Raw genomic sequence first — 26,120 nt, 5'->3', positions numbered from 1 at the left:
TATAGTCCCACCCATAAGAAACTCAGCATTTCCAATTACAGCAGCATTAAAAATAAAATGAGAGATACATTTAACAAAAATTTACAAGATTTGTACATTGAACTTTTTGAAGTATCACCAAAATAAATTTTAAAAGATCTACATATATGGAAGACATCCCATTTCCATGGAATGATAGACAGTATTATTAAAAATATTAAGACTCCTCAAAATGATCTACATATACAGTGGAATCCCTATCAAAATTACAGCTGACTTCTTTGCAAAAATTGAAAAACTGATCCCAAAATTAATATGGACGTGCAAGGGGCCCAGGATAGCCAAAACAACCTTGCAAAAGAAGAGTAAAGTTGGAGGACTCACTTTAAAAGGTACTAAAATGCTATAGTAATAAGTCAGTATGTTGCTGGCATAAGTTTGGATAAATAAATCTATGAGACACAATAAAAACCCACGGGGAAAAACTTACATTTACAGACAGTTTTCCACTAGGGGGCCAAAAACACCCCATTGAAAGAATAGTCTATTCAACAAATTGTGCAGGGACAGCTGGGTGTCTGCAGGCAAAAGAATCAATCTGGAATCTGAACACCCATATTTTATATAACAAATAAAAATTAAAACAAAGTAGATCACAGACAGAAATGTAAAAATTAAACCTATAAACTTTCTAAAAGAAGACACAGTATAAATCTTTGTGGTCCTAGGATAGGCTTTGGTTTCCTGGATACAATACAAAGAGCACAAGTGATAGAAGAAAGAAGCAGATAAACTGGACTTCATCAAAATTAAAACCCTTTTCTTACAAAGGACATCATCAAGAAAGTGAAATGACAGGGGAAATGGGTATCTCAAGTCAGAGAGTGCTTGCTTAGCAAGAAAAATAAAATAAATCAGTACATCTAACTACCTCCCCTGTAAAGAAATTGTTTTAATGTTTAAAAAAATATAGTGAAAGACAATGTGCAGAATAGAAGAACAATTTTGCAAAACATGTATCTAATAAGAGAGTAGCATCCAGGATATATAACGAATTCTTACAACTGAACAATACAATAAAACAGACCCAATTTTTAAATTTACCACGAATTTAGATACATATACAAATGGCCAATAAGCATATGAAAAGATGCTCAACATCACTAGACAAACCAAAATCAAAATGAGATCTCATTTTGCACCCACTAGGATGGTTATTACCAAATCACGGACAATAACAAATGTCGTTCAGGAGGCAGAGAAACCTCATATGCGGCCAGGGGAAAGGGACAATTGTGCAACTTCTTTGGAGAAGCCTGGTATTTCCTCAAAAGCTTAGAGTTATATGGCTCAGCAATTCCACTCCTATATGTAGAGTCATCCCTCAATACCCTTGGGGGGTTGGTTTCAGGAACCCCACACCCTGGATACCATAATCCAAGGATGTTCGAGTCCCTTTACAATCAGCCATCTGGATCCATGTAGTGGAAACTACAGATATGGAGGGCCAACTGTACAGCCAACAGAATGAAAACATATTCTCATAAAAATTTCACATCAATATTCATAGCAGTATCATTCAGAGTAGCCAAAAGTTACTAACAATATCCATCCATCAATGAACGGATAAACACATTTACCAAGAATAGGCCCACAAACTTTTGGTCATTGAAACTTTGACAAAGGAGGTGAGAACATACAATGGAGTAAAGACAGCCTCTTCAGCAAATGGTGCAGGGAAAACTGCACAGCTGCATGTAAATCAATGAAGTTAGACTACTCCCTCACAGCATACACAAAAATGAATTCAAAATGTGTTAAAGAATTAAACATATAGACAAGACACTATAAACCTCTTAGAAGCAACCATAGGCAAAACATGTGACATACATCTCAGCAATGTTTTCCTAGAGCAGTCTACTCAAGCAATAGAAAAACAACCAAAAATATACAAGAGGGATCTAATTAAACTTACAAACTTTTGCACAGCTAAGGAAACAGTAAGCAAAACAAAAAGACAACCAACCTATGGAATGGGAGAAAATATTTGCAATAAATGAAACTGCTAGGGGCTTAATTCCCAGAATATGTAAACAGCTTTTACACTTAATAGAAAGAAAAACAAACAATTCAATTCAAAAAATGGCAGAAGTCCTAAAGAAACATTTCTCCAATGAAGACGCACAAATGGCCAGTAGGCACATGAAAAAATGTTCAATATCATTATCAGAGAAATGCAAATCAAAACTGCAATCAAATATCACCTCTCACCAGTCAGAATAGCCATCATTGAGAAGTTCACAGACAATAAATACTGGAGAGGCTGCGGACAATTGGGAACACACCTGCACTGTGGTGGGGATACAGTTTGGTGGAGCCATTGTGGAAAAGTGTATAGATGTTCCTCTAAAGACATAAAATTGACCTCCCAGATGACCCAGCAATCCCACTCCTGGGCATATATCCAGAAGGAACCCTAATTGAAAAAGACACCTACACCCCAATGTACACAGCAGGACTATTTACAATATCAAGACATGGAAGCAACCGAAATGTCCACTGAGAGATGACTGGATAAAGAGGTTGTAGCATATTTGTCCAATAGACTACTATTCAGCCATAAAATAATAATAAAATAATGACATTGGCAGCAACATCAATGGACCTGGAGAATGTCATTCTAAGTGAAGTAAGCCAGAAAGAGAAAGGAAAATACCATATGAGATTGCTCACATGTGGACTCTAAAAAAAAAAAAATAGAAAGAAACAAAAAAATAAACTTATCTACAGAACAGAAACAGACACAGAGACATAGAAACCAAACTATGGTTACCAGTGGGGAGAGGGTGTGGGAAGGAATAAACTGGGAGTTCAAGATTTGCAGATACTGAGTATGTAAAGAATAAACAGCAAGTTTATACTGTATAGCACAGGAGAATATATTTAATATCTTATAGTAACTTATGTTTAAAAAGAGGATGAAAATGAATACAGGTAGGTTCCTATTTAGCTGAAGTGTTGTGCTGTACACAAGAAACTAACACAAAATTATAAACTAACAAGACTTCAATGAAAATATTTTTAAATAGACCAAAAACGAAAACAAAGGAAAAGGATATTATCAAGCAAAAAGAATAAAGTACTGATTCAGGCTACAATTATGGATGAACCTTGAAACTTTATGCTAAAATAAGCCAGACACAGAAAGCCAAATAGTGCCCTTTAAAGTGAACTGTATCTAAGCGTTTATTGTACTACTCCTGTAAATTTTCCAGAGGTTTGAAATCTATCAATATCAAAATAAAATGTATTATGCATTAAAAACTTAAAACGCTTCCTCACAGGAGGGCTTTAATTATTAAATGCAGAAACGCATATAAAGCTCTTGGAAAAACAATTTGCACGTCCACACACAGTCACTGCTGTCACTGCCACTCAGAGGGTGGTGACAGCGCTGATGAGAGCTGCCTCCACTCGCTCCCCTGCAGAAAGGAGTGAAGGCCTGAGCTCTGACAGGCAGGGTGAGCGTGAACCTGAGTCATACACAGCCACGTTCCAGACTCTGCGTTACCCAACTTTCTTATACAAACTGCAACATGTAATGTAAACACGCTAGAGGGATGTATCTTACAACACAGGGAATACAGACAATGTTTTACAGTAACTATAAATGGAGCATCTATTGTACACCTGAAACTAATATCATATTTTAAATCAGCTATATTTTTATGAAAAATTAAAAAATATTTTTAAAATGCTATCACTTTAATATTCAATTCGGTTTTTAAGTTACTACTAAACAGCTCAGAATGTATAAAAGCATTTAATTGTGCTGTTTGCTTACATATTTATTTACATTCAGCCTCTTGCTAAAAGAGAATTTAAACAATTCTGTTAAACACAGCTTAACAACCATAACAACAAAAATGCAAAACGGAGAGTGAAGAGAAAATGGAGATTCAATACTTAAATGAAACCAGGGGGAGATAAACTCATAAAAATGGATTCCATGAAGTCAGGGCAAGTGTTAAAGGCCGACTACAAATTCAGCTGTAAGATTCTTGGCAGCTAAAGCAAAAAGAAAATGATGAAGGGGCGGGTGGTAGAGCATGTGCTTAGCGTGCACGGGGTCCTGGGTTCAAGCCCCAGGGCCTCCACTAACAGATAAATACATCTAATTACCTCCCCCCCAAAAGAACCCCAAAGAAAAGATAAAGAGAAATTTCTTTCCCAAAGAACCCTGATATTAAATTTGGGTTAAATACTTAAAAAAAGATAAAAAGAAAAATAAAAAATATAAGTGACACTGTGAAGGAAAACCCCAGCTGGCCTAACAAGCCAAGTCACAAATCTAAGTGTGATAAGTGTCGGTTTACTGATCTAAGTTTTGCTGGGCTACCTGGTAAATCTGAAGTTTAGTGTCAGTTTAATGGGCTAATAAGCTAACACGTAAATCCAAGGACAACAATTGTCAGTAACGGGATCTGTTCCAAATTGATAAGCTTCAGTGTACTGATTCCTTGCTTTTTGTTGTTTGAGCCTTATTGGCTAATAGCCCCATACTTGTAATTAACCCTATAAAACCTCATGTGCACGTCTTGGAGGTGCTCAGAGCTTTGGAAATGAAGCCCCTCTGAGCGTGCCAGCGAAATAAATCTCAGTACTACAACCTTGTGAGTTATACTTGTTTCTTGGCTTGCCTGTTGTTTCTATAACAACACAAGCGATAATGCCCGTGAGATAAATCTGCGGAGGTTGCTGTCAGGTCCCCATGTCTCACGTAGGAAAATCTGAAACATTTTTCTTACCATTCAGGGTCATCATAAGCCCACCTCACACCTCCCACCTTTAAATGCAGGAGCACAGGTAGGGCCCGACCTTTGCTGTCTCTGTGTCATCACAGTGAGACAGGATGGAAGGGGGAAGAGCACAGCCATTCAAGGAAGGCCACAGCAATTAACATCAAAATGTTAAAGGATTCAAACCCCAATAGGCCTTGAGGCTCAGGATGAAGAGATTTAACTTCTAGCAGATCTTGAGCTTCAGTAAACATCCATTGTAATAGTAACTTGGTGAATAACATGCCCCAGGCAACATGGCAGTCCCAATGCTAGCCACAAAAGGTCAAAGGGTGGGAAATGGCCAACTCCCTGGGAATCCTAGCCCCTTGCCCTAAGGCTGGTCCTTCTACTTATTAGCATATGAAACCACCAAGCCCAAGAAAACAAGCAACACAGCGCCACCTCGCGGTCACCACTCTCTCTCCCTCTTTGGGGAAGGCCCACAATGTGTGGAGTGTGTACCTACTTCTAATATGAGCATCAAACCCCCACACCTCGTGAAGTTTCTCTTGCCTATCAATGTATCTCTCTGAATAAATCTACCTTTACTCAACACTGGCTTGCTCTTGAATTCTTTACTGCATGAAGTTAAGGAACAAAATCTGGTGGGGCACATCCCAGGGGCTCAATGAAAGCCTGGGACACAGCCCTTCTCATGCCCAACGTTTTTTATTCTTGTATCAACAGGACTGGGCTGTGAAGGGAGGTCTGAGGCCACAGCTAAGGGACAGAAGCAGCCTCCAGGGCTCCAATTGGTGGGCAGTCTCTCCCCCAGCATGGGTCTTGGGGTCTGCCCGGTTCTCTGTGTTTCTCTGTTGTGCTGACTCCCCAGACATACAGCGTACTCCTAGGCTTCTCCCCACAAAACCCTTCTCTCCAAAATACAAGCACATCATGTCACAATCCTCTTGTTCAACCAGGAAATGTTCAGCCCACTTTTTTTCCTCCCCAATAAAGTACCCAACTGTCCTCGCTCCCATCACACCACTATTTTCTTTGTGAGAACTCTGCACTCGCCACACCCCATCCTGAACACAGGTGCCTTACTGGCTGTGATTGAGATGTTTCTTTCTCACACAGCAAGCGTCCTTTCACTTTCCCCTTGTTACCTTAAAAAAGCATTTCCTGAGTCACTCACCCCTCTGATTCTGAACTAACAAAGTGCTGAGTTTGCAGTCACTATATGCATACATCCCAGTTTTGGCTAGGTTTCCATCACAAGATCTTCATTAAGGAGCTGCATCAAGAAGTTTAAAGAGGCTATTCTTACATCTGAGTGGAGGAGCCTGCAAAAAGTTGAATGGCTTTGAAGAGAGAGTTAACCAGGGACAAAGAAGTTGCAGGTCCTAGTCAAAAGTGTCATGAGGCAAAATGTTCTCCCAAGACTCAGTGTGGCTTATGAACACGGAGTCGGCGGGGAGGAGGTGACAGGCAGTGAGTAGGGTGAGTGATACAGGTTACGCTCCCCCAGCTGGGGAAGAAAAGGTTTTTTCCAGTTTTCCAAACAATTTCTTACTACCTTTTTCTATTATTGTCACATACTATTTCCAACGAATTAAGCATATCAATGTCAGTCATTTGGGCCACTTGGGAGAAGCTACACGATGCCATTCACAGGGCTGGGACATGACAGCCACACCAGTCTAGATTGAAAGAACAGTTGGGGTATTTGCAAGGTAATCACGGGCATGCAGCAAACTCCCCAGCTTCAATGACCTCATCTCAATGCTGGGGCCAATAAAACTACCAAGCAAAGTGCGTGATGATTATGGCCAACATCTGTTTATTAGTTAAGTGCCCGAGACAACTGTCGCTTAATGGGGAATGAGTAAGATCAACGAGGCCCTGTCTACCTGGCCACACGCGCCCTGCCTTCCTGCCTTGGTGCAGCAGCAGAACTTGTTTAGCTGAGATGAACACCCCCAGAGCAGCCCAGACGGGAAAGCTCCCAGCTCTGCACGGCGAGACATGTTCCTTTCCTTCTCAGAGCTGATCACAATTTGCTGTCGTCTGTTTTTATGTTTATCCCTTTTGTAACTGTCTCTCCTTCGGAGTTTTTGCTCAAGCAGCACAGGGCCAGATGTGTCTTGCGGCCTGCCGGATATTCTGGGCAGGGAAACAGCCGACTCCATATCTGGCTCTGGTGCTGAACAGAGAGGGCAGAAGGCCCAGGGGCCCATGCTGAACCGAGGCCTCTGCACCCAAAATTATGGTCTGATTTTGGGCAAATTATACAGTCTTTTTACCATGAGATTCCTCATCTGTCCATGAAAATAACTGTCCATGGCACATAGAATTACAAGGATTATAGGAAATCACCAAATTCATAACCTAGCCAAGGGGCTGCAAGTGCATCCTCAACAGACAAATGCTGCCTTTACGGCTCTGACACATGCTAAGCGGGGCGGCCCCACACAGTGAACACTGCTAAGTGCCAGTGGGTTAAGTGCTTCATGTGTGCTATAATACTCTTTAGATCTTACAACAATCCCAGGGTGAAACGAATATTATGCTCATTTCACAGATTCACCCACAGGTTAAGAGATTTTGAATTCTATTCCAAGGCCCTATGGTGAAGAAATGGCAATTTAAACCGGAATCTGGGCCCAGGCCTTGGCTCCATCTCTCTCCAATCCACCTGACCACTTGCCTTTGAATTCCACCTCTCCAATACACAAGTTTCAGCCGGCCAGCTCTTAAATGCAATTTGTGCAGTTTGTCAATGTTGGTTAATTACCATAAACTGTTCTCAGAAACCACTACAGTAAAGAAAGGTGGACTTAAGGAATTCTGCATTGCGTTCTCCTGCAATGTGCAGGATCCCTTTCCTACACCTCCAAATCCAAGTGTATGCTTCCTCCCTGTTTATGTTTGCACACGGCTTATTAAAGCAGAAGGTACCTGCAGTAATTCCATCTCGGTTGCTTTCCAAGGTTGCAGATTATCCATAATCAGTCTGTGAACGAAAATACTACAATGTGAATGAGAATACTGCAACCATGACAGTAAACAAAGAATACTGAAACCAAGTCATTAAAGGCTGCCGCCACCCCCCAGCTAGGACAGGCCTGCAGCTCAGCTGCTACAGCAACTCACAATGGTGTCATCTGAGCAGACTCAGAATAAGAAAGGACAGGCTACTGGCCCGAGATAGCTAGGTGCTTGTCTAAAAAATGAATTCAGTGAGTCCAAATATTTGCTTCCTCTCACACATACAAAAGTACTAAATTCTTGAACTTGAGATACCTGGCTTTCTTTAGATAACAAGCAATCTTTTATTGTTCCAACAACCTGGTCTTTGTTGTAAAGCTCCTATATATCCTAGCTCTGCCTCAACCTCTTGGGAGCAGTCCCTCAGAGAGTTCTGACAGGCTGTCATCCTGGCTCGAGTCCTCCCGCCAAATGAAACATAACTCTTAACTTTTAGGCTGCACATGTATTTCAGTCAACAGTTTTGGACACCATGAAGCACCACAGCAGATTTCTCTCCACCTGAACTCTCCAAGTAACCGGAGCCTTGGTACCAGCAGTGGCCCTTTGTGCCCATCCACCTCCTCGGGGAGTCCAGATGAATTTGGGTGAGTCTCTCTAGGTTCTCGGACCTCACATATTGGTTGATGATACTAAGTTTTATCTGGCGGTGTATCCAGGTACATGGCCCTACAGTTGAAAGAAACTGAGGTGAATTACCCACCCAGTGGAGACATATTGAGTGGGGCCTGGTTGAAAGATAACAGGAAATATCCACCTTGAGGATATGTCCAAAGTGGGGCTGGTGGAAACATATGAGGAAAATACTCACCCAGTGGAGACATCCTGAGTGAGTCCAAGTTGAAAGACACTGGGTTCAGGACTGAGTGGTTAGGTAAGACTCTGGTCTAATATTTTCCTCAATTTGGTTACCTCCATTGAATTTTTCAGGATAAAAGTAAAACTCTTATGAGGAAACTTTCAACTCCAAAATTCGGACCATCCTCCTGGCTGGTAACAGTTTCTCGGGTGACAGAGAATCTTCCAGGAGTGGTAGACACAAAGACTTCATGCCACAGAGTTGTCCCTGTGGGAAATCTTACTAGCAAATTTATTCTGAGAACCCAACCTTACAATGGGGAATAGAACTTTCAAAAAAAAAAAAAATAAAGAACAGAAAAGAAAAGAAAAAGAAATGACAGATTGCCAGTCTCCAACTATTACCCCAGCCAGGTTTATGTACATACAAAATTTACAACATTAATTGGGAATAAGAAAAAAAAAAAAACTCACTCTGAAAATAACTAACCAGGCCTGATAAAAACATTTTTTGGAATTCTGAACTTATAAAAACAAAATCCCCTTTAGGGGTAACTTGGATTTCTCTTCCTGTGTCCTTGAAATGTAAATGTTTTATCTTTCTCTGGGTGTTTTAAGTGTGTGTATGTATGTATATGTATGTTTAGTTTATTTTTTAAAGGAAACCTTGGACTCCACCATACAAAAGTTTCAAGTATTGTGTACATATGGTGGCCACGCAAATAAATTGGGATTCTAAGCAATTCTTTGATTGTACCAATTTTCAGATATTTTGCCATCTTAAACTTTGCTTCATCAGCCTGGACCACAAAGGCTTTTAGCTTTTGGAGAGTAAACCTTTGAATTTTATTTAGGCAACACCCCGACTCTCATGTGGAAGGGCCTCTTCATCTTATTGGTTTAAAATCACTATATATATATTATATTTGTATATAAATTGACGGCCATATGATGGATTTTTTAATTTGGAAAAACTTTTTAATTGGTGAAAGTTTAAAGAGATCTCATTATAAACAGTTGTTTTATGGTTTCTATTAAAATCAAGTTTAAATGTAGAAAAATATATCTAATGGTTAACCTAAGAACTTAGTTAAAAAAATAAAACTGGTTTGAAAAGCTACGTTTGTGTTTTCCTTTCTGATAAATGTTTCTAGATATGCTAATAAAAACTTAGAATAATTAATGTTAATTAGGTTGAATAACTGGAAAAATGATTGTAAAAATGTCGAAAAAAAAAATAAGTGGCTTATCCCAAAAGGATAAATATTTTTATATGGTTATTTTGAATCAAATAAATAAAATGGACATTTTTGGATTTACATACAGGGTTTTGATACTACACAACGTAAAGTTAAAAAAAAAAGGGCCAAAGAGTTCACCTACTCCCCCCCAAGATTAAAGTTCAAACAAGCCCATTTTACTTACCACAGTTTGAAATATATGTATATATAGACTGAAATACTTGATCAATAATTGGGATAACAGACCAATTAATGAAATTAAAAACTGAGAAGTGCCTAAGCTCTTTGGCTGAATCTTGGGCATCCTAGAGACTTCTATAAAATTATATACAATGCACACACACACAAAAAAAGGTTTCTGGCACTCCTTCTAGAAATAAGAATTATTGATTAAACTTAATAAATATAAAAATTAAAGGTATAAGATTTAATAAAATTGAGATAAAAGTTTGTGAAATTGGTATATTTAAGTGGTCTTTATACAAAACTTTTGCTTGTGTTGTGGGATACATATGTTTAAGAGGAAAAACACTTCCCCTTCTTGGTATTATAAGGCTAGGCACATATCTGTCCCTCTGAAAATATTAATTGAACAAATTAAAATAAACCAATATAGTTACATAAGCCGTCCAATATAATGTAAAACTAAAAACTAATTTGAGTGGCTAATAAACAAATACAGGTTTACCCTGGGTTTAACTTATAACACAAGGAAAAGAGATCTTACTAAATGCCTTATGCAAGTTTTGGAAGACATATTTAAGTAATCCTTAAAGTTTTAAAACATGGAATTCTTTGTTTACAGCTCTTCTCACTGATACAAAAATGCCATTTAAGGAGATAAAATACGGCCTGGGTGAGAGAGCAGTTTTCTGGGGACCTGGAAGACAGTGTCTTTGTCTTGCACATCAGAAATATAAATACAACAAACAGTGACCTAGGACTGAGTCTAATTAGCTCAACGACATAAACCTTAAGGCCAAGAAATTTTTGGCATATTAGAACTCAGAACTCTGAAGGGTCCTTCAGACATTGTGAAGAAATTTTAACTGTCTGTTTCATAAATAGTAAGCCTTAATGATTTGAGCAAGCAAATTCAGCTTACTCCAACTATTATTATACCTATCTTATAAGTAAGTTTTAAAGTGAAGCTATGAGATCTCTAGCTTTTTTCTGATTATAAGCCTGTGTACACATTATAGAAGTGAGATATTTCTACTGCTAAAGAAAAAAAATTCAAAGTCATAGAGCTCTGCTTAATTGACGTAAAAATATAAGAGCTTAAACATTAAGTATTTTTAAAATAACAACTGAACAAATTGACTTTCAGAGTCATGTGAAATGGAAAATATTCAATATTAAGATAATATTTGATATTGTTTAGTTTAAGTATGTTCTAATTAATATAGACATCTTTAAAGTCATCAATATTATGTATAATACCTTTACTGTACCTAGGTTTAATGAAAGTCAAATAAGATCCTGTTATATCTGTTGCAGATTTGTCAAAAAAAAATAAAAGTAATGTGCTGTGGTAAAATTTTAATTAAATTAAATGCAAATGAGATGAGAGCTTTGGGTAAATATTTAAAATATATTTTTAAAATGTATGTTTAAGATAATCTCTAAGTGTTTGGTATCTTTAAATTCTAGTGTTGTGCTAAATTAAGTTAAATGACAAGATTTTATTAAATAGCTATGCCATTTTCAGATAAAATAACATTGAAATACGAATTACTTAACATTTAACTTCCTCTTACAGTGAAACTAAAGGTATATAGAAATATTAATAAATGGTTGGTGCCACACTGAAATAGTCTCTATTAGTAAGGGAATGATCTCAGTATCCTAGGAAAGTAATATAAATGCGTAAAGGAAGATATAAGAATGGAATTATATTTTGTTAATGAAAAATAGTGACTTTCTCCTGAACCTGGTTACTTCTGAATAGAAGAAAAATAAGGGACACACTAATATAAGTATAGAAAGCTGTGGAAGGCTTGTGGAAAAGGAACCCTGAGGGAAGAGTTTTGTACATGGTCAGAATTGGCTAAGTTTAGAAACAAATTGGGCAACGTAAATGAATCTTAGAAGTAAGCTGGTACAAGATTAGAATTGTTTTTCTCTCTGTTAAGAGGAAAAAATTTTCTTAAAATGTTAATCCTCCTTCAGTAACAGATTGTAAAACTTCTTATACCACTTAGCTGATCTGTTCTGCCTTTACTTTTGACGTATTTTCTTGTTAATGAATTAGTACTACTTTACAGTGATCTATATGTTTATCTGATCAAGTGTTCTGAAATCTTTCAAAAAGCTCCCCAAATATAAAATTCTAATTAATTAAATAAAAATTAATTTAATTAATTAAAATTCTTTTAATCTCCAGTTAAGTTTGGGATGCTACAGAAGGCCCCTGAAACATCCCAAAGAGAGATTTTTAACTATAAAGTTTCATTTGGCATTTTAAATAACATGGAATTGTCAAATGAATCATAAAACTTCTAAGGTTATATTGAATGAGACAATATTATTAATATAGATATTGTAGAAATTATATGGACTCCCTAAAATTCTGGTATATCTGAAATGTTACCAGTGATAATTATGGGTATAGTGAACAGATTTCTTTATTGATTATAGTGTAACGGTGTTTAACCATGCTTTTAAATTTTTGTCATTTATAGACAGTTAATTGTTTTCTTCTGATGGTTTTGCAAAATGCTTTCTCTTCAAGGAGATTTACTGATTCCTAATAAATTTCACACTATAGCACTGAACTAAACTGGGTAAGACATTTTAAAGTTCTAATGAAAACTCTCATTAAAAGAATTAGTTACAAGGGACTGATTAACCTGCTGAATATGGTTATAATTTTTGATATTGTTTGAAATACTACTGGCTTTTAACCTGTTTCCCAGACGTAAAGAATCTCTTCTCCTTAAGCTAGTTATGGTTCACAGCAATTTGATAAATTATACCTATGTAATCACACTTGGAACACTTATCTTTTCTCTCTATCTGATCCCTCAAGAGACTAAAAACACTTAGGTTCCCAGTGGCTCTATCAAACAAATTAGGGAGATCATCTCCTAACAGATATAGGAGTATAAAGATATTTTAAGGATTTTAAAGAGAAAAGAATTTACCTAAATCTGTAAGGCAGAAACCCATGAAAAGCCTTGACGTGTCTTTCTTGGCCTTAGCAAACCTTAACATTCTACCCTGAGACTCCGTATTAAAACTTCCAACACAGCCAATTTAAAAAAGCCTATATGATCAAATAATCAGACTTAACTTGTAAAAAATTAATCTTGATTTGGCTATATTTGAGAAAACTGAGGGTAACTTAAGAGAGAAAATAAATTATATTTTAGTGGATATTAAATTCTAGTTTTGTTAATTGAGGTCCATATTTACTAAGACACTTCCCAGATTATTCCTTGCTGTTATGTCACATTACTGTACGGTTTAATTGAATTATGAAAAGGATACTCTAGGTTTGTTTCTGAAGCTCAGAAATCTATCCTTGGGTAAAGTTCCAATGCCCCATGACCTGCAGCCAGGGGATTATACATACTGCAACAGGCATGACTTAAAGAACTGTCTCCAACCTGAATGGAAGGACCCTTTTTCAGGTACTCTTTACCAGACCATACACACCAAAGCTGAAGGAAACGGAGTCTCCGATTCATTTCCTATCTGAAACATCCCCTGCAGTGCACTGGCCTATCGAGTGCTGCTCACCTTAAAACAATGCCCAAATGGAGAAAAAGCTACCAGACCAGGATGAGAAGAAGACGACATCTGAGCTAGACAGCTGACCCAAGACACCGGACCAGGACTGTATACCAATTACTTTGATAATTTCTCCAACCTTTGATTATGATCTACTCCACTTGTTAAGTTTATGATAAATTACCTATGTCTAGTACTTCTGTGTTACCTTGGTGGGTTTCCCTACTCCAAGGCTCTAATTAGATAGCCCTCAGAAACGTTATTCTAAAAAGAATTTATAGTTCTGTTTAGGCCACTGTTGATCTTACAAGGTGGGAGATTTCAACTGGCCAATTAATACCTGCTCTGACCCTGACCATAAATATGAACTTTCTCATAGGATCAAACTCAGAAACACAAGCAAAATTTTAACCCAAAAATACAACTTCTCGACTATTAAATTCTTACTCGTGACTTTATTAACGTTACTAGCTGTATTACTTATATGCTGTCTATTTTATAAAATTGTTGTCTGTTACATTTCCCAATGTGTAACTAGGCCCACAAGATTGATGATGGCTAAACATCTTGAAGAAACAGATAAAATTTATAACCCTGAATAAAATAAATATAATAGTGTGATTCTATTTATGGGAATGAGCAAAGATGGGTAAACACTTTCTGTATCATAATAGACTAGTAAGACAGGTGATCCAGAGAACTTTTAGTATCAACAGGGCCTGACAAAAAAAGAACTTACACCTTGAATGGCAACTTAGAAGATTCTTCACCTGAACTAGGAATGAGCCATCCTAGCACCGTGGGACAAAATTGGTCATGAAATTTCTCTCAAAATATTGGTCAAATTTAGGACCAAGTGGGAGCACTGTGAATGAAAACACTACAATGTGCATGAAAATACTGCAACCATGACAGTAAACAAAGAATGCTGAATCCGAGTCATCAGCGGCTGCTGCCAACCCCCAGCGAGTACATGCCTACAGCCCGGCCTCTCAGCCACTCACAGTGGTGCCCTCTGAGCAGACTCAGAGTAAGAAAGGACAGGATACTGGCCCTAGATAGCCAGGGGCTTGCCAAAGGAATGAATTCAATGACTCAAATGTTTGCTTCTCACCATACATAGAAAAGCAGTAAATACTTGAACTTGAGATATCTGGTTTTCTTTAGATAACAAGCAATATTTTATTGTTCCAATTACCTGGTCTTTGTTGTAAGCTTCTATATATCCTAGCTCCTCCCCTACCTCTTGGGAGCAGTCCCTCAGAGTGATCTGAGAGGCTGTCATCCCGGCTCGAGTCCTCCAGCCAAATAAAACAAAGCCCTTAACATATAGGCTGAACGTTTATTTCAATGACGTTCCAGAATAGACACAACTCATCAATTCTGTAATGGAACACACTGAATCAGGAACCAAAGCGTGTTTTAGTCCGGAAAATCTCCGGGTTCCTATTTCTTCCTGTCATTATACAATCCCTCTAGAACTCATTAATTTGCTGTCTGCTCCTCTGGCAACAAAACTCGTAGAAGACTCAACTCAGCAGAGCACCCTGCTGGGGAGAACACCCCGCAGAAGCACTGCAGGCTGCCTGCCCTCCTGCACGCTCTGCTGACCCTTGGTGTCCTCCGTGGAGACCAGGCCAACAGAGCTGTTCCTAACAGCTACAAATTCGCACACGTTAAATAAATCATTTTATTTTATATGATATTTTACGTATATACACATCTCTGAAAACAATTTTGCAGAAGCTCAAATCTTCAACATCAATCCCCAAAGGCAAATCCGGTCCCCAAGGGGAAACAAGACTTAAGACGACCCTAAGGCCTCCAAAGTCCTCTCAAGGACCGTCAACCAAACTGCCTGCAGGTCTGCAGCTGCAGGCTGTTACATGTCTGCTTTTAAAGCAACCCCTTCCTTCCCTCGGGTATTACAGTGTCCCTCTATGCCCTCCCGTCTCAGGGTAAAAGCAGCCGTTGCAGAACCTTGCAGGGAAGCACTGACAGGAGTCGACAAAGAGGATCAGAGCTAAGCTAATACTTCTGATGACACGACCTTGTCACTGTGTCACTTTACAGATGAAGATATATATAGAGAGAGGTGGGGTGATATTGCTTAAAGTCACACAGCTAATAAGTGGCAAAGTCTATAACTCTGCTCTTCCCTTCGGCGTGACGCCCCAGCTGGGACGCCCACAGGGTTGTCTCATGCCTGCCTGAACAATCCTCTCCTGTCACTCATAACCCACCACAGGGTCTGACCCTAGCCTGCCTTTTCAGCATCTATTCCCTCCAGTCTCTCAGGAACAAGGCCGTTTGGGCCACTGTATGACTTCCGGCTCCCGGAAACATCAGTGCTCATGCTGGTCTTGCCTGTGCATCCGGCCCGCTGCTCAGAGGCTCTTCCTCCCCTGCAGGAGGACGTTTCCAGTCTCTGCAGGAACACCTCCTCAGGGGAGCCCTCTTCTCGCTCTCAGCACGGCAGGGCCACATCCCGAGCTGCCCCATTAGGACAGTGTGCGCCCAGGTCTGTTAATCAGACCAGCAGCATCAGAGCTAGGGATTATGCCCGGGCTACCCTGCAAAACTACTGCCCGCCACACAGCCCCCAGCCAGCAGTTCACCTGGAAGTCACAGCAAGTGCCCCACCCAATCCAGAAGCCTCTTCATTTGCCAGCATCGCTGATGACTGGTTTCCAAACTTTGGTCAGTTTCGCACAAAACAGCACCTTCAACTGTGAAGCAGAGGGTTTCGCTTCTGCTCCCCATCCTTACTGGTAATGTCAAGGAAAACAAAGAGGCCTTTTCTCAACACTTTTATAATGACACCCTCCCACCCACAATACTCATATGCTCAAGAGCTTTGGATCCAAGTGATTTTCTTTCCCTTATGATAAGCGGCTCAAAACACTGCGGGATTCCTTCTATTTAGAGGGTATTTGTACTCAGTTTATCGGCTTTAATCTGTTTTTGTCTCTCTTCAATATCCCTAGCAGTTGCCACCTCTTACTCCCTTCAGCAGCCTCCCTCCCAACATCTACTCTAGGAAATCAGCTGTGATGAGGGGCCCTGGGGCAGTCACAGACGATGCAACTAAGGCAAAGAGAGGGTCCATAATTTGCCCGAGAAGATCAGCTTCAACCCCCAACAATGTGTGTCACGTCCCTGTGTTTAACTCTTATGCTAAGCAAGATAACTTTTTGTAGATTATGGTTATAAACAGATGAGGTATAAAAATACATACAAGGACACACATCTACTCTAAGATGCTCACTAACTCCACTATTTTGTTTCTACTTATTTCTATTAAAAAATATTAAGAACCTCTGCAGTCAGTATAGCAAAATGTTACTGGGCTTTAAATCCAGAATATAGAGGTGTTAAATGTGTCATTACTCATACTTATTTGTATGTTCACAATACAAAATTATTTGAAAGTCCCTCTCACCTCCCCCTACTCACTACTGGCTCTCACCCGAGATCCCAGACCACACATCTAACAACCTTTCACTTTACCCACAGCTGAACTCATCAGTTTTCCGCAGAACTCCCTCTGCAGCTTTCCCTCCTCAGAGCACAGAAGGACCATCATTTACCTCATTAATCCACCCAGAAACCTGGGCCTTACTCCATCCTGCATTCACAGCCAGCCTTCATCCTTTCCTTTTTACCATCTAAACATGCCTTCAATATGTTCGCTTTTAAACACTGACCGTCCCACCGCTCAAGTGGAAGCCACCAACACTGCCCACCTGGACTCACGAGTCTCCTAAGTGGCCCCACAGCCGCTCTCCCCTACTTGAGACAAATGGGACTGTGCCACTCCCGCGCTTTTTGGACTCTTTTAAGACCCACTCTTCTTAGAAGAAACTCCAAGTTCTTCACCAGGTGAAAGTCTTTGCCATGAAATTGTCACCTCAGGGAGGGCAGGACCCACCCTCTCCCCTCGGCCCCGCCCTCTGGCAGAGCATCAGCTTGGGAGGACCTGCTGAGCTACACCAACCTGTATTCTAAACCTGGTCTGAGTTCTTAGCAAACTGCTTCACTTATCCATACAATTCCAAGGTAAATTAGAAAGATTTTAGATGTTGAGCTAGACTATTGATTTTGGGATTTTGCACTAGCAACCTGCAAGGACATGTTCTAAAGATTCTGTCTTCTTAAAACCACACCCAGGTTAAAGGAGTATTTGTGGAATGTCTTCGGAGGAAAAGGGACTGTACTTTTACAGGCTTTATGTTTTATAACATGAACAACCCGGACAGGGTCACAAATGGAACCGCCTCACAAGTGACAGAAGACAGGTGAGAGGCACAAAGCAACAGGTTGCAAAGATGGTTAGAGTAAACATGATTCTCCAACCCCCCCAAAAAATTTTTGAAACAACCAAAAATTCTGAATTTTAAAAGTAAAAGAGTATCATATAGAGAAGTGAAATAAATAATGCTCTTCATCAGGGTTTCAAGATCTCACTCCAGAGTTTTTAGCAGGCCATACTGAATCCTAGCACAGAAAAATCAAATGGACTTGTAGTGAGAAAGTTCCAGGAAAACTGCAGTAATTCCTCCACTTGTGTAAGGACATACACTCACCTGCTGAAGGTGAATGTAAACCGCATTCTGGATAAATTCGAAAGCTTCCAGGCTCCGCTTCTGGATGCCAAGGACATGGACAGCTTGGAAGCATGCTTCTAACTCAGTCATCGGCATTTTTACACTGCAGGGGAAACGGAGGCACCCAGTCAAGAGCAGAGATGTTCCTGTCGTGTCTCACAGGCCGTGCCTCGGGGATTCAGTGCCCTGCAGCAGCCCGGCCCCAGGCAAGGACCAGCAGCGTTTTCCACCCAAGCAGGAGGGGCACTGTGCTTGAGAAAGCCCATCTCCGATGGGGGCAAGAGGGGCTGGTGGGGTTCAGTGAACCTATAAATGCCCACAGAAATATGCCTGCATTCATTCAAGTGATGCAAACAACTGTAGCAGGCTATTTAACAAAATTTCAATTGTCAGTGGAAATTTTGCCATTCCTTTCCGCTTGTCCCCTGCACTCTGAGACAGGCTTAGGCTCTCTTACACCTGCAGCTCTGTGCAATAGTTGTGAAGTCATTTTACTTTACAGATACCACGGTTCTGCCCAGGGTGATATCCAGCCCAGAGAGGTGGCCCAGGCCAATTTAAAGCTATGTGGCTTGCGTGCAGGGACAATTACAGGAGCTGGTTCCGGAGCCAGGCCCCTCCCCACCTCTGCTCCCCTCTCTCCCGAGTCCCCGCTGCCAAGCACTCAGGCTCCGTGATCTTAAGTCCTACTCTTCTACTCTACTCCAAACCCTTTTCCTTTTCTTTTTTTTTCCCTAATTATTCCCAGCTGGAGTGATTTTTCAATCTCAATATCTGAAAAAATTCCTGCAGCCGAAAAAGAGGTCTCCAGAGGTCAATGCCCATATGCTGGTTCCTGAAGAGAGCCCCTGGCTACGGGGACCCTCACCAACACTCACGGGGCATCAGAGATGTTGCAGGGTCGGCCACCCCCTACAAGAGTTTGCTGTCACCCCAATGCCTGCACAGCATCCCTGCTCACAAAATATAGTTGGTACACTTATCGGTTATTAAGAAGCAAAAATACAAAATTGCTCGTATTTCTTACTAATATTATCTATGAAGCTGGAAACGGAATTGTAATAAAATGTAACAGTTTTTACCCTATGTTAAATCTGTTCCTTTGAGTTTAAACCTGTGCCCTGTTTCCTAGGCTCAGACTTGGTAGCTCTGCACCATTTGAAAAAGAAAGTTGCCTTTAGCCTGAAATCTGCAGGAAAGCCTATTCTCCTGGCCCTGATCTTTAAAAATGTTAGCTCATCTGCACTTCTGTAGAGATGGCAAGTTGCATAATAGAGAATAGCCTTTGTTTTTTTGGAGGTTTTACAGGGGTACCATGATTTGATCCACATGGACAGCTGCAAGAACAGCGGATTCAAAGGACAAACAATTCATAAGGCAAGAAGTATGCAACAACCAACCACAACCCCCCCCTTTTTAGTATAAAAGGAGACTGAATTCTTACTTGGGGAAGATAGTTCTCCAGGACATCAGTCTGCCGTCTTCTGGGTCTGCCAGCATTGCAAGTGAAGTCACTATTCCTTGCTCCAACACCTCATCTCCCAGTTTATTGGCCTGTCATGCGGCGAGCAGAACGAGTTTGGACTCGGTAACAAAATGACTGCATTGGAGGTAGTATGTCTCCAATGTTTCCTCGTTTCCAATATGTAACATGCACATCATTTATGATCTAGTGCAAATAATTCATCAAAGACAACCACAAAAAGAAACTATACTCACCTAGCTATCAACACTGAAGTCACAACCTGTCAATTTTATATGATGTTGAACAACACAATGGAAAAACCTAACATAGGGAGTTGATTCCACGGAAATAAAATTATTTCTACTCCTTCAATACTTTTTCTTTTCTTTTCTATTTTATTTTGTTTTGCTTATTGAAAGGAAAATAAAAGTCAAGTCATTTTATTTCACGTATTTTTGTTATAGTTACATTCTTTAAATACTACAAAGAGATTTAAACTGCAAAAAAAATTGTTCATATATTAGTATAAAGATATATACACAATCAATGGGGATTAGGAAAGGAATGGACATTTACTAAAAATCCACTGCAATCTTGTCTTTTACAAGCATATCCTGGAATATAAGCTGTATGATCCAGGGGGCCCCATCCCCATTCTCACTGTTGAGTCCCTTAGCAATCAACTACTAAGGCACCAGCATAGAACCATGTGATCAGTATTTTAGGAATAAATTAGGGAATTAGCACATTCAATTCTAAAACAAAAACCCTAAAATAAATACTGAACTTATTTACAGATAAAGAAAATTGGAACCAAAAAAGTAGTTATTTCCCCAAGGTCACAAAGCTAATAACTGGTAAAGACAAGATTTGAACTCATCTGCCTGATTCTAAAAACTAAGGTGGAAATCCCATTCGACTGGGGAGGGTCCAGCAGCGGAGCCTATCACCCTATCTTTGTTCAGATCTAGCCTTAGACAGCCTGAGACAGCACCCCATTCCTATGGAACTTGAGGGCAAATGATAACAATAAGGATTTTATATCCAGTAGTTTGTTAGGTCTCATTTATATAAAGTGTCAGCAGGTCAGCAGAAAAACTCTGGAAAATATGAGTGGGTCCAGAGCTTTCTGCTGATTAGTAACTCAGTCTCTCAGGACATAGTGACCTTCCCATGAGAGGCCTCATGGACATAAACTAAAGGCAGCTGAGCAATGAAAACTAACAAGAACCTGGAACTCAAGCAAGAAGGTTCCCTGCCATCCCCCACCCAGTTGCCTCTTCACCCGCATGGACACGATGGCAGGAGACCCAGATTCTTGTCCAAGTTACATCATCAAGGATTCTCATCCATAATAATGTATGACTCTATGCCGCCTTATGTCCATTAAAACTCAAATATGATAACACCAATATCTCAGCAGAATATCTATGTCTCCACTTCCTGTCTTCTAATAGGAGAATATTTTTATGGACAAAAAGCAGAAATCCAATTTAAAAAACCATGCACGAAGCCAGGTGAAATTCTGCTTAAGAGACTGCTCTCACGCTGAGTAAATGAAAACTCAGAAAAAGTGGCCCTTCTCCCTCAGTAAATGGGAGGTAGCCTGATGTGTGTGTGTGTGTGTGTGCACGTGTGTGTGTGTGTAAATCAAATACAATGAATTCTGGGATGTGTACAGTTTTTTTAAGTCACTGTCATTTCATGGGAATGAGCCAACATTTAAATAATTTGAATCTAGTGTTCTGAGAGAGTCTCGGGCTCTTGGTGGAGGAGGTGAAAGGGGAGAGTGAAGGAAGAAAGAGGTACATGAAGCAAAGAAGTAAGAATACTGCCAGGGAAAGGCAAGACGTTAGTTTTGTTCTTCCTTGCACCACATACAAATTAGGGACTCGCTTTCTGCTGATGACTTATCGAGCACTGAGTTGCAGGAGAAGAGGGGACAGCTCATTGCTCACTGAGCTTGTGACTGTACGTGGCATCTTATAGACACAAATCATTTACCCTGATCAAACACTCTAGCAGCAGGCTGTAATTCTTCTGTTTTGAGAGACAACAAAGCAGGAGTTCAAACAGGATGCATAACTTGACAAAAGTCAGAGGTCCAGTAAACTAAAGAGGATTAATTCAAACTCAGATCTGAATGCAGAGTCTTATCTTCCCACTCCCAGGACTGGAAAATCCTTAACACAGGCTCCCCAGCTCCCCTGCATTGTTCCTGGCACCAAGCATTTGCCATGGCAATGGTCACCATTTCTCACAGACACAGCGCTCTGTGCAGCAAATGACCTTGATCAGACCTTGATCATCTACCTGCCACGCCCACCAGGCTTCACCATACAGGCAGGAAAGCTGGCTTTCAAGTGCATACAAAGCCATTCCTTGTCTAACCTGGGCTCTTCTGTGGTTTCTCCAGCCTAAAGGCAGCCATGAAACTGCTCACAGTTTGTACATGAGCCACACTACCTCTCTCCATCTGTCTCCCCACCTATATTACTTAGCTATGAACATTTTGAGAATCTTCGACACAAATTTTTAAAAACAAAAAAGAAAGGATTCTGGAACAACTACTTAATATTTACAATTTTAAATGACAAATTACAAAGTGAGTATTTACAAACCGAATCTTCCTTTCTAAATTTCAGTTTTAAGCGTTTAAAAATATAATAGCAAAAAATTTTCACTTACAAAATTGACAAAAACATAAACAATAATCTGGAATAAGTTAAAAAATAATGCCCATGTTCTAAATGGAGAAACTTCAGGGCTGTACTGAGGGGTAAAGTAAGAGGTGAGAATGTAGAGACATCAACAAATTGCATGGAGGAAAGCAGTTTTGTAAAGATGTAAGTTCTCATCAGAATAATTCAAAACTTACTGAAAACTCCCATGACAACTCCAATCTGATTTTTTTTTAACTTGAACAAAATATTTTGGAATTCTTCAGGAATAATAAAATCATAATACTAGACAAGAAAATTTGGGATGGAAGAAAAGAATGAAAAAAAATTCAGACTGCCAATTATTAAATAAATTTTTACAATATGTAAGTTATGGTGCTGGAGTAAGAAAGGCAGATTGACAGAAGGGAACCATGAGCTCAAAAAGAGACTCTAGTGTACATAAGTATTTTGTAAAGGTGGGATTTCAAATCAAAGAGAAAAGTATGACTTCAGTAATTGTCCTGAGACAATCAGACAATCACCTAGAAAGAATAAATACTATTCCTCTCATAAGGACCACAAGATAATTTACAGACAGTGATGTAAATATAAAAAAGGACTAATAACAGCAAATACAACACTTTGTTCTTATTAACTCAACTTACCCTTACATTAACAAGTACTATTATCATCTCCATCTTAGAGATTAAAAAAAACCTACAGAGGAGATTTATTCCAGTATAAGAAATTATTTTTAAGAATAATTTCAAAGATAAAACACATAAGGAATACATTTATTATCATAAGAATATTTTGAGACACTACCAAAATTAAAATCCTCCTAAACAAAATGAAAGGCAAGAAATGACAAGAAAAAGCTCTGTGATACATGTTGTTGAAGACAAGAAGTTAATGTTCATAACATACAAAGAGCTGTCACAAACCAACAAGAAGCTCCCCCACTTAAATGTGTGCAAAGGATAAAAGGAATCATTCATTTTAAAAAAGTCAAATGGCTAATGAGTGAAAAATGCTCAATACCTCACTGGTCATCAAATGCAAACTAAAACAATGAAAAAGCACTTTTGCTCATCATATTGGCAAATATTTTTAAAAGATATTCTATCTAGTGTCCATCTGTGGGAGAAGAAACCATGAGCGACATTTTCAGAGGACGACATGTCAATGGATATGTAAACTCTGAAAAACGTACGTACACACTGACTCAACACCACTTCTACGAATCGTTTCCTCTAGGAAAAAACAAATTTAGTCCAAAAAGATGTACCCATCAGGGCATTTACACAGCACTGTTTACAATGGTGGGAAGAAAAACTGAAGTGAAATCATATCCAGCAATAGAGAATTGGTTACATAAGTAATTGTGCATCTTTTCATTCCCCTATGGAAGGAATTTCTAGAGTTACTTGAATGGAGTCTGTGATGAATGTAAATGTCACATCCAGGGACTAAATTTCCAGAAGCCTTAACTAAAGGAATACTCATAAAAGATCACAGGAATGTCTGTACAAGAAGGATGCCAGTCAAATATCCTTTCTGACAGTGGAAAATGGAGAAAACTTAACTGTCCACCATCAAGACAATGATGCGTTAAATCACGACGAGCTGCGAGCAATGAGGGAGCCGGCATTTCGCCGTGGTCCAGGGCCTTGTCCACAGCATTCTCTCACCAAAGGTGTGCGTGGGAAAGAGACCACACCCGCAAATCAGGAGACCCCTCCACTCTATCTGAAAGGACCGTGTGAGTCTGGAGTGGGAGGACGTCTATGATATACACCTGAGTGATTAAAGCGAGCTGCAGAAAAACATATAGTATGGTCTCATTTTTAAATAAAGCATATATACACACACGTATACATGGAATTCTCATATGTGTGTATATATGTATGTCATAGGCATAAAGGTCATGAAACATATATATCAAATTTTCAACAGTTTTTACTCTTCGGAAATAAGGGGAAGGGAGGTAGGGCCTTCCTCTACCACCACAGTTCTCTTTTCAGTATTTCAGTTAAGTATACTTGGAATTTAAAAGTTTATTTAAGCCCGAAGTAAAATGGACAATGCCTCCACAAGACAGAATGCTATACTGGTCATCAAAAATCATGCCAGAGGAGATAGAATATTGTAGAAAAACATATAAAAAGCCGAATGGAAAATGGAGGTGTCCACACAGTAAACAGTCACAGAGTGCTCTCTGGTTTTTTATGACAGAGGTGATCCACACTGATGAAAATATACGTTAACGTGTTAATTATTATCTTTGAATAGCGGGACAAGGATAGCCTTTTTTGCCCCCTTTTTCAGAGTTATTATTTTAAATGCACATTCTTTTTCATCTGAAAAAAAGCATTTTTAGGTGTGTAGTACTATGCATTGGAGAATAATACAAGAATACTTAGAGAAACAAGTAACTAGGAGACAAAGCAGCAGCATCACACAATATAGGACGGGCGATCCTGATTAACACCACGCAGTTACATAAGGACCCACAAAGTGAGAGCACCTGCTGTAACAGGGCGTGGCCCCCTTCTATTTGTCAGCAGTGTCTTCAGGGCTGAGGCAGTTCTGAGCACGGCCAGTGTCAGTGCTGGTGTCTTGATTGATGCTACTGGGGGTGAGGGCACCTGCAAGCCGAGAGGAAGAACAGAAATCATCCTCTGCCTTTTCTGTCTTGTTTCTTTGTTACTTTAAAAGAGAGCCATATATAAGATAAACCGTGTATCTCCCCAAATGAAATTTCAGTAATGAAACCGTTTTTAAAGACTTCACAGCTTATATTCTGCCTATAACTGTCTTTTCAACAAAGATCATATTTATTAAATGTTAATTAACTCAGTTAATTAACTCCCTGTTGAAACATTCTAGTAAAGAGCATGAACTGCAGTATGTAAAAGAACCACACCTGCAGTGACTAGCTCAGCTGTCTTGACGGCAGTGCAGTCAGCCCCCACCATCCCGTGGCCCTGAGCTCCTGATGCTGGTAAGAGATTACGCTGCCGCCTCAGATGGAGAGAAACGGTGAAAGCATTTCTTGAACCCTACAGCACTGACAAAACATAACTGACAAATCCCAGGCCCCTTTGAGGCTCTCATTTTCTGTTTCTGGCCAACCCCCATCAATGAGCAGAACCACCCAATCCCCGAGCCATGGGACTCACGTGGGCAGAAGTTTTGGAGAAATTTCCAGGTATAGAATGTAACCAACTATACATAGAACTCTGAAAAAAGAAAAGATGCCATACTCTGATTTTGGAAGACACTCAAAATATTCTCCTAAGCCTTAGTAGCTGGAAAGGCTGGGCTTCTCCTAAGTCACTTATTTATTTCACAGCCAGTAAGCATCTCCCTCAAATCCTGCTTCCCTGTGTCTGCTGGGAGCTTGAAACACACTGCTGCTGTCGATCTTATAAGTCACATGGCAGAGGCATGTGTCTCACGCCTGCAACCCTCACACAGGCTCGCCTCCTAGCCTCAATGTCTGAACTGGGCCCCATTTTCTCACCTGTTTATTTGGTATCTGTTCTTCTGTAAGCTACCTGAAATGCGTTTTGGAACATGTCAGAAGAAGCAGTGGGTTGAGAAATGGACAGATTGAGAGGTGAGAGATGGGCAGACAGAGAGAGAGACTCCAAGAAAAGGGGAACAAATAAAATTTCCTATGCAAAACCCTCTTCTAATCAGGGAAGGAAACCACCACGGAAAAGTGTGAAGAGGCAGGTAGCTTAGGACTGTTTCCTGGATTCCATGAAAAGTAACACCAAGAGATGAGAGGGTAG

At 39.7% G+C, this 26,120-nt stretch overlaps 1 protein-coding gene across 1 annotated transcript in view; it reads right to left on the bottom strand.

The window, feature by feature from the left end:
* Positions 1-26,120, bottom strand: part of LOC140695035 (uncharacterized) — a 128,307-nt gene that overhangs the window by 73,518 nt on the left and 28,669 nt on the right. The window contains exons 6-8 of the mRNA XM_072957990.1: positions 25,247-25,390; positions 24,848-24,968; positions 19,637-19,746 (exon numbers count right to left, since the gene is read on the bottom strand). Of these exons, the coding sequence (XP_072814091.1) occupies positions 19,637-19,692 (56 nt within the window). The 5' untranslated portion in view covers positions 19,693-19,746; positions 24,848-24,968; positions 25,247-25,390. The remainder of the gene's footprint in view (positions 1-19,636; positions 19,747-24,847; positions 24,969-25,246; positions 25,391-26,120) is intronic.

The sequence above is a fragment of the Vicugna pacos genome, unplaced genomic scaffold, assembly GCF_048564905.1.
Source record: "Vicugna pacos unplaced genomic scaffold, VicPac4 scaffold_125, whole genome shotgun sequence".
In the NCBI taxonomy this organism is placed as follows: Eukaryota; Metazoa; Chordata; class Mammalia; order Artiodactyla; family Camelidae; genus Vicugna; species Vicugna pacos.
This window is presented reverse-complemented; position numbering and strand designations above follow the sequence as displayed.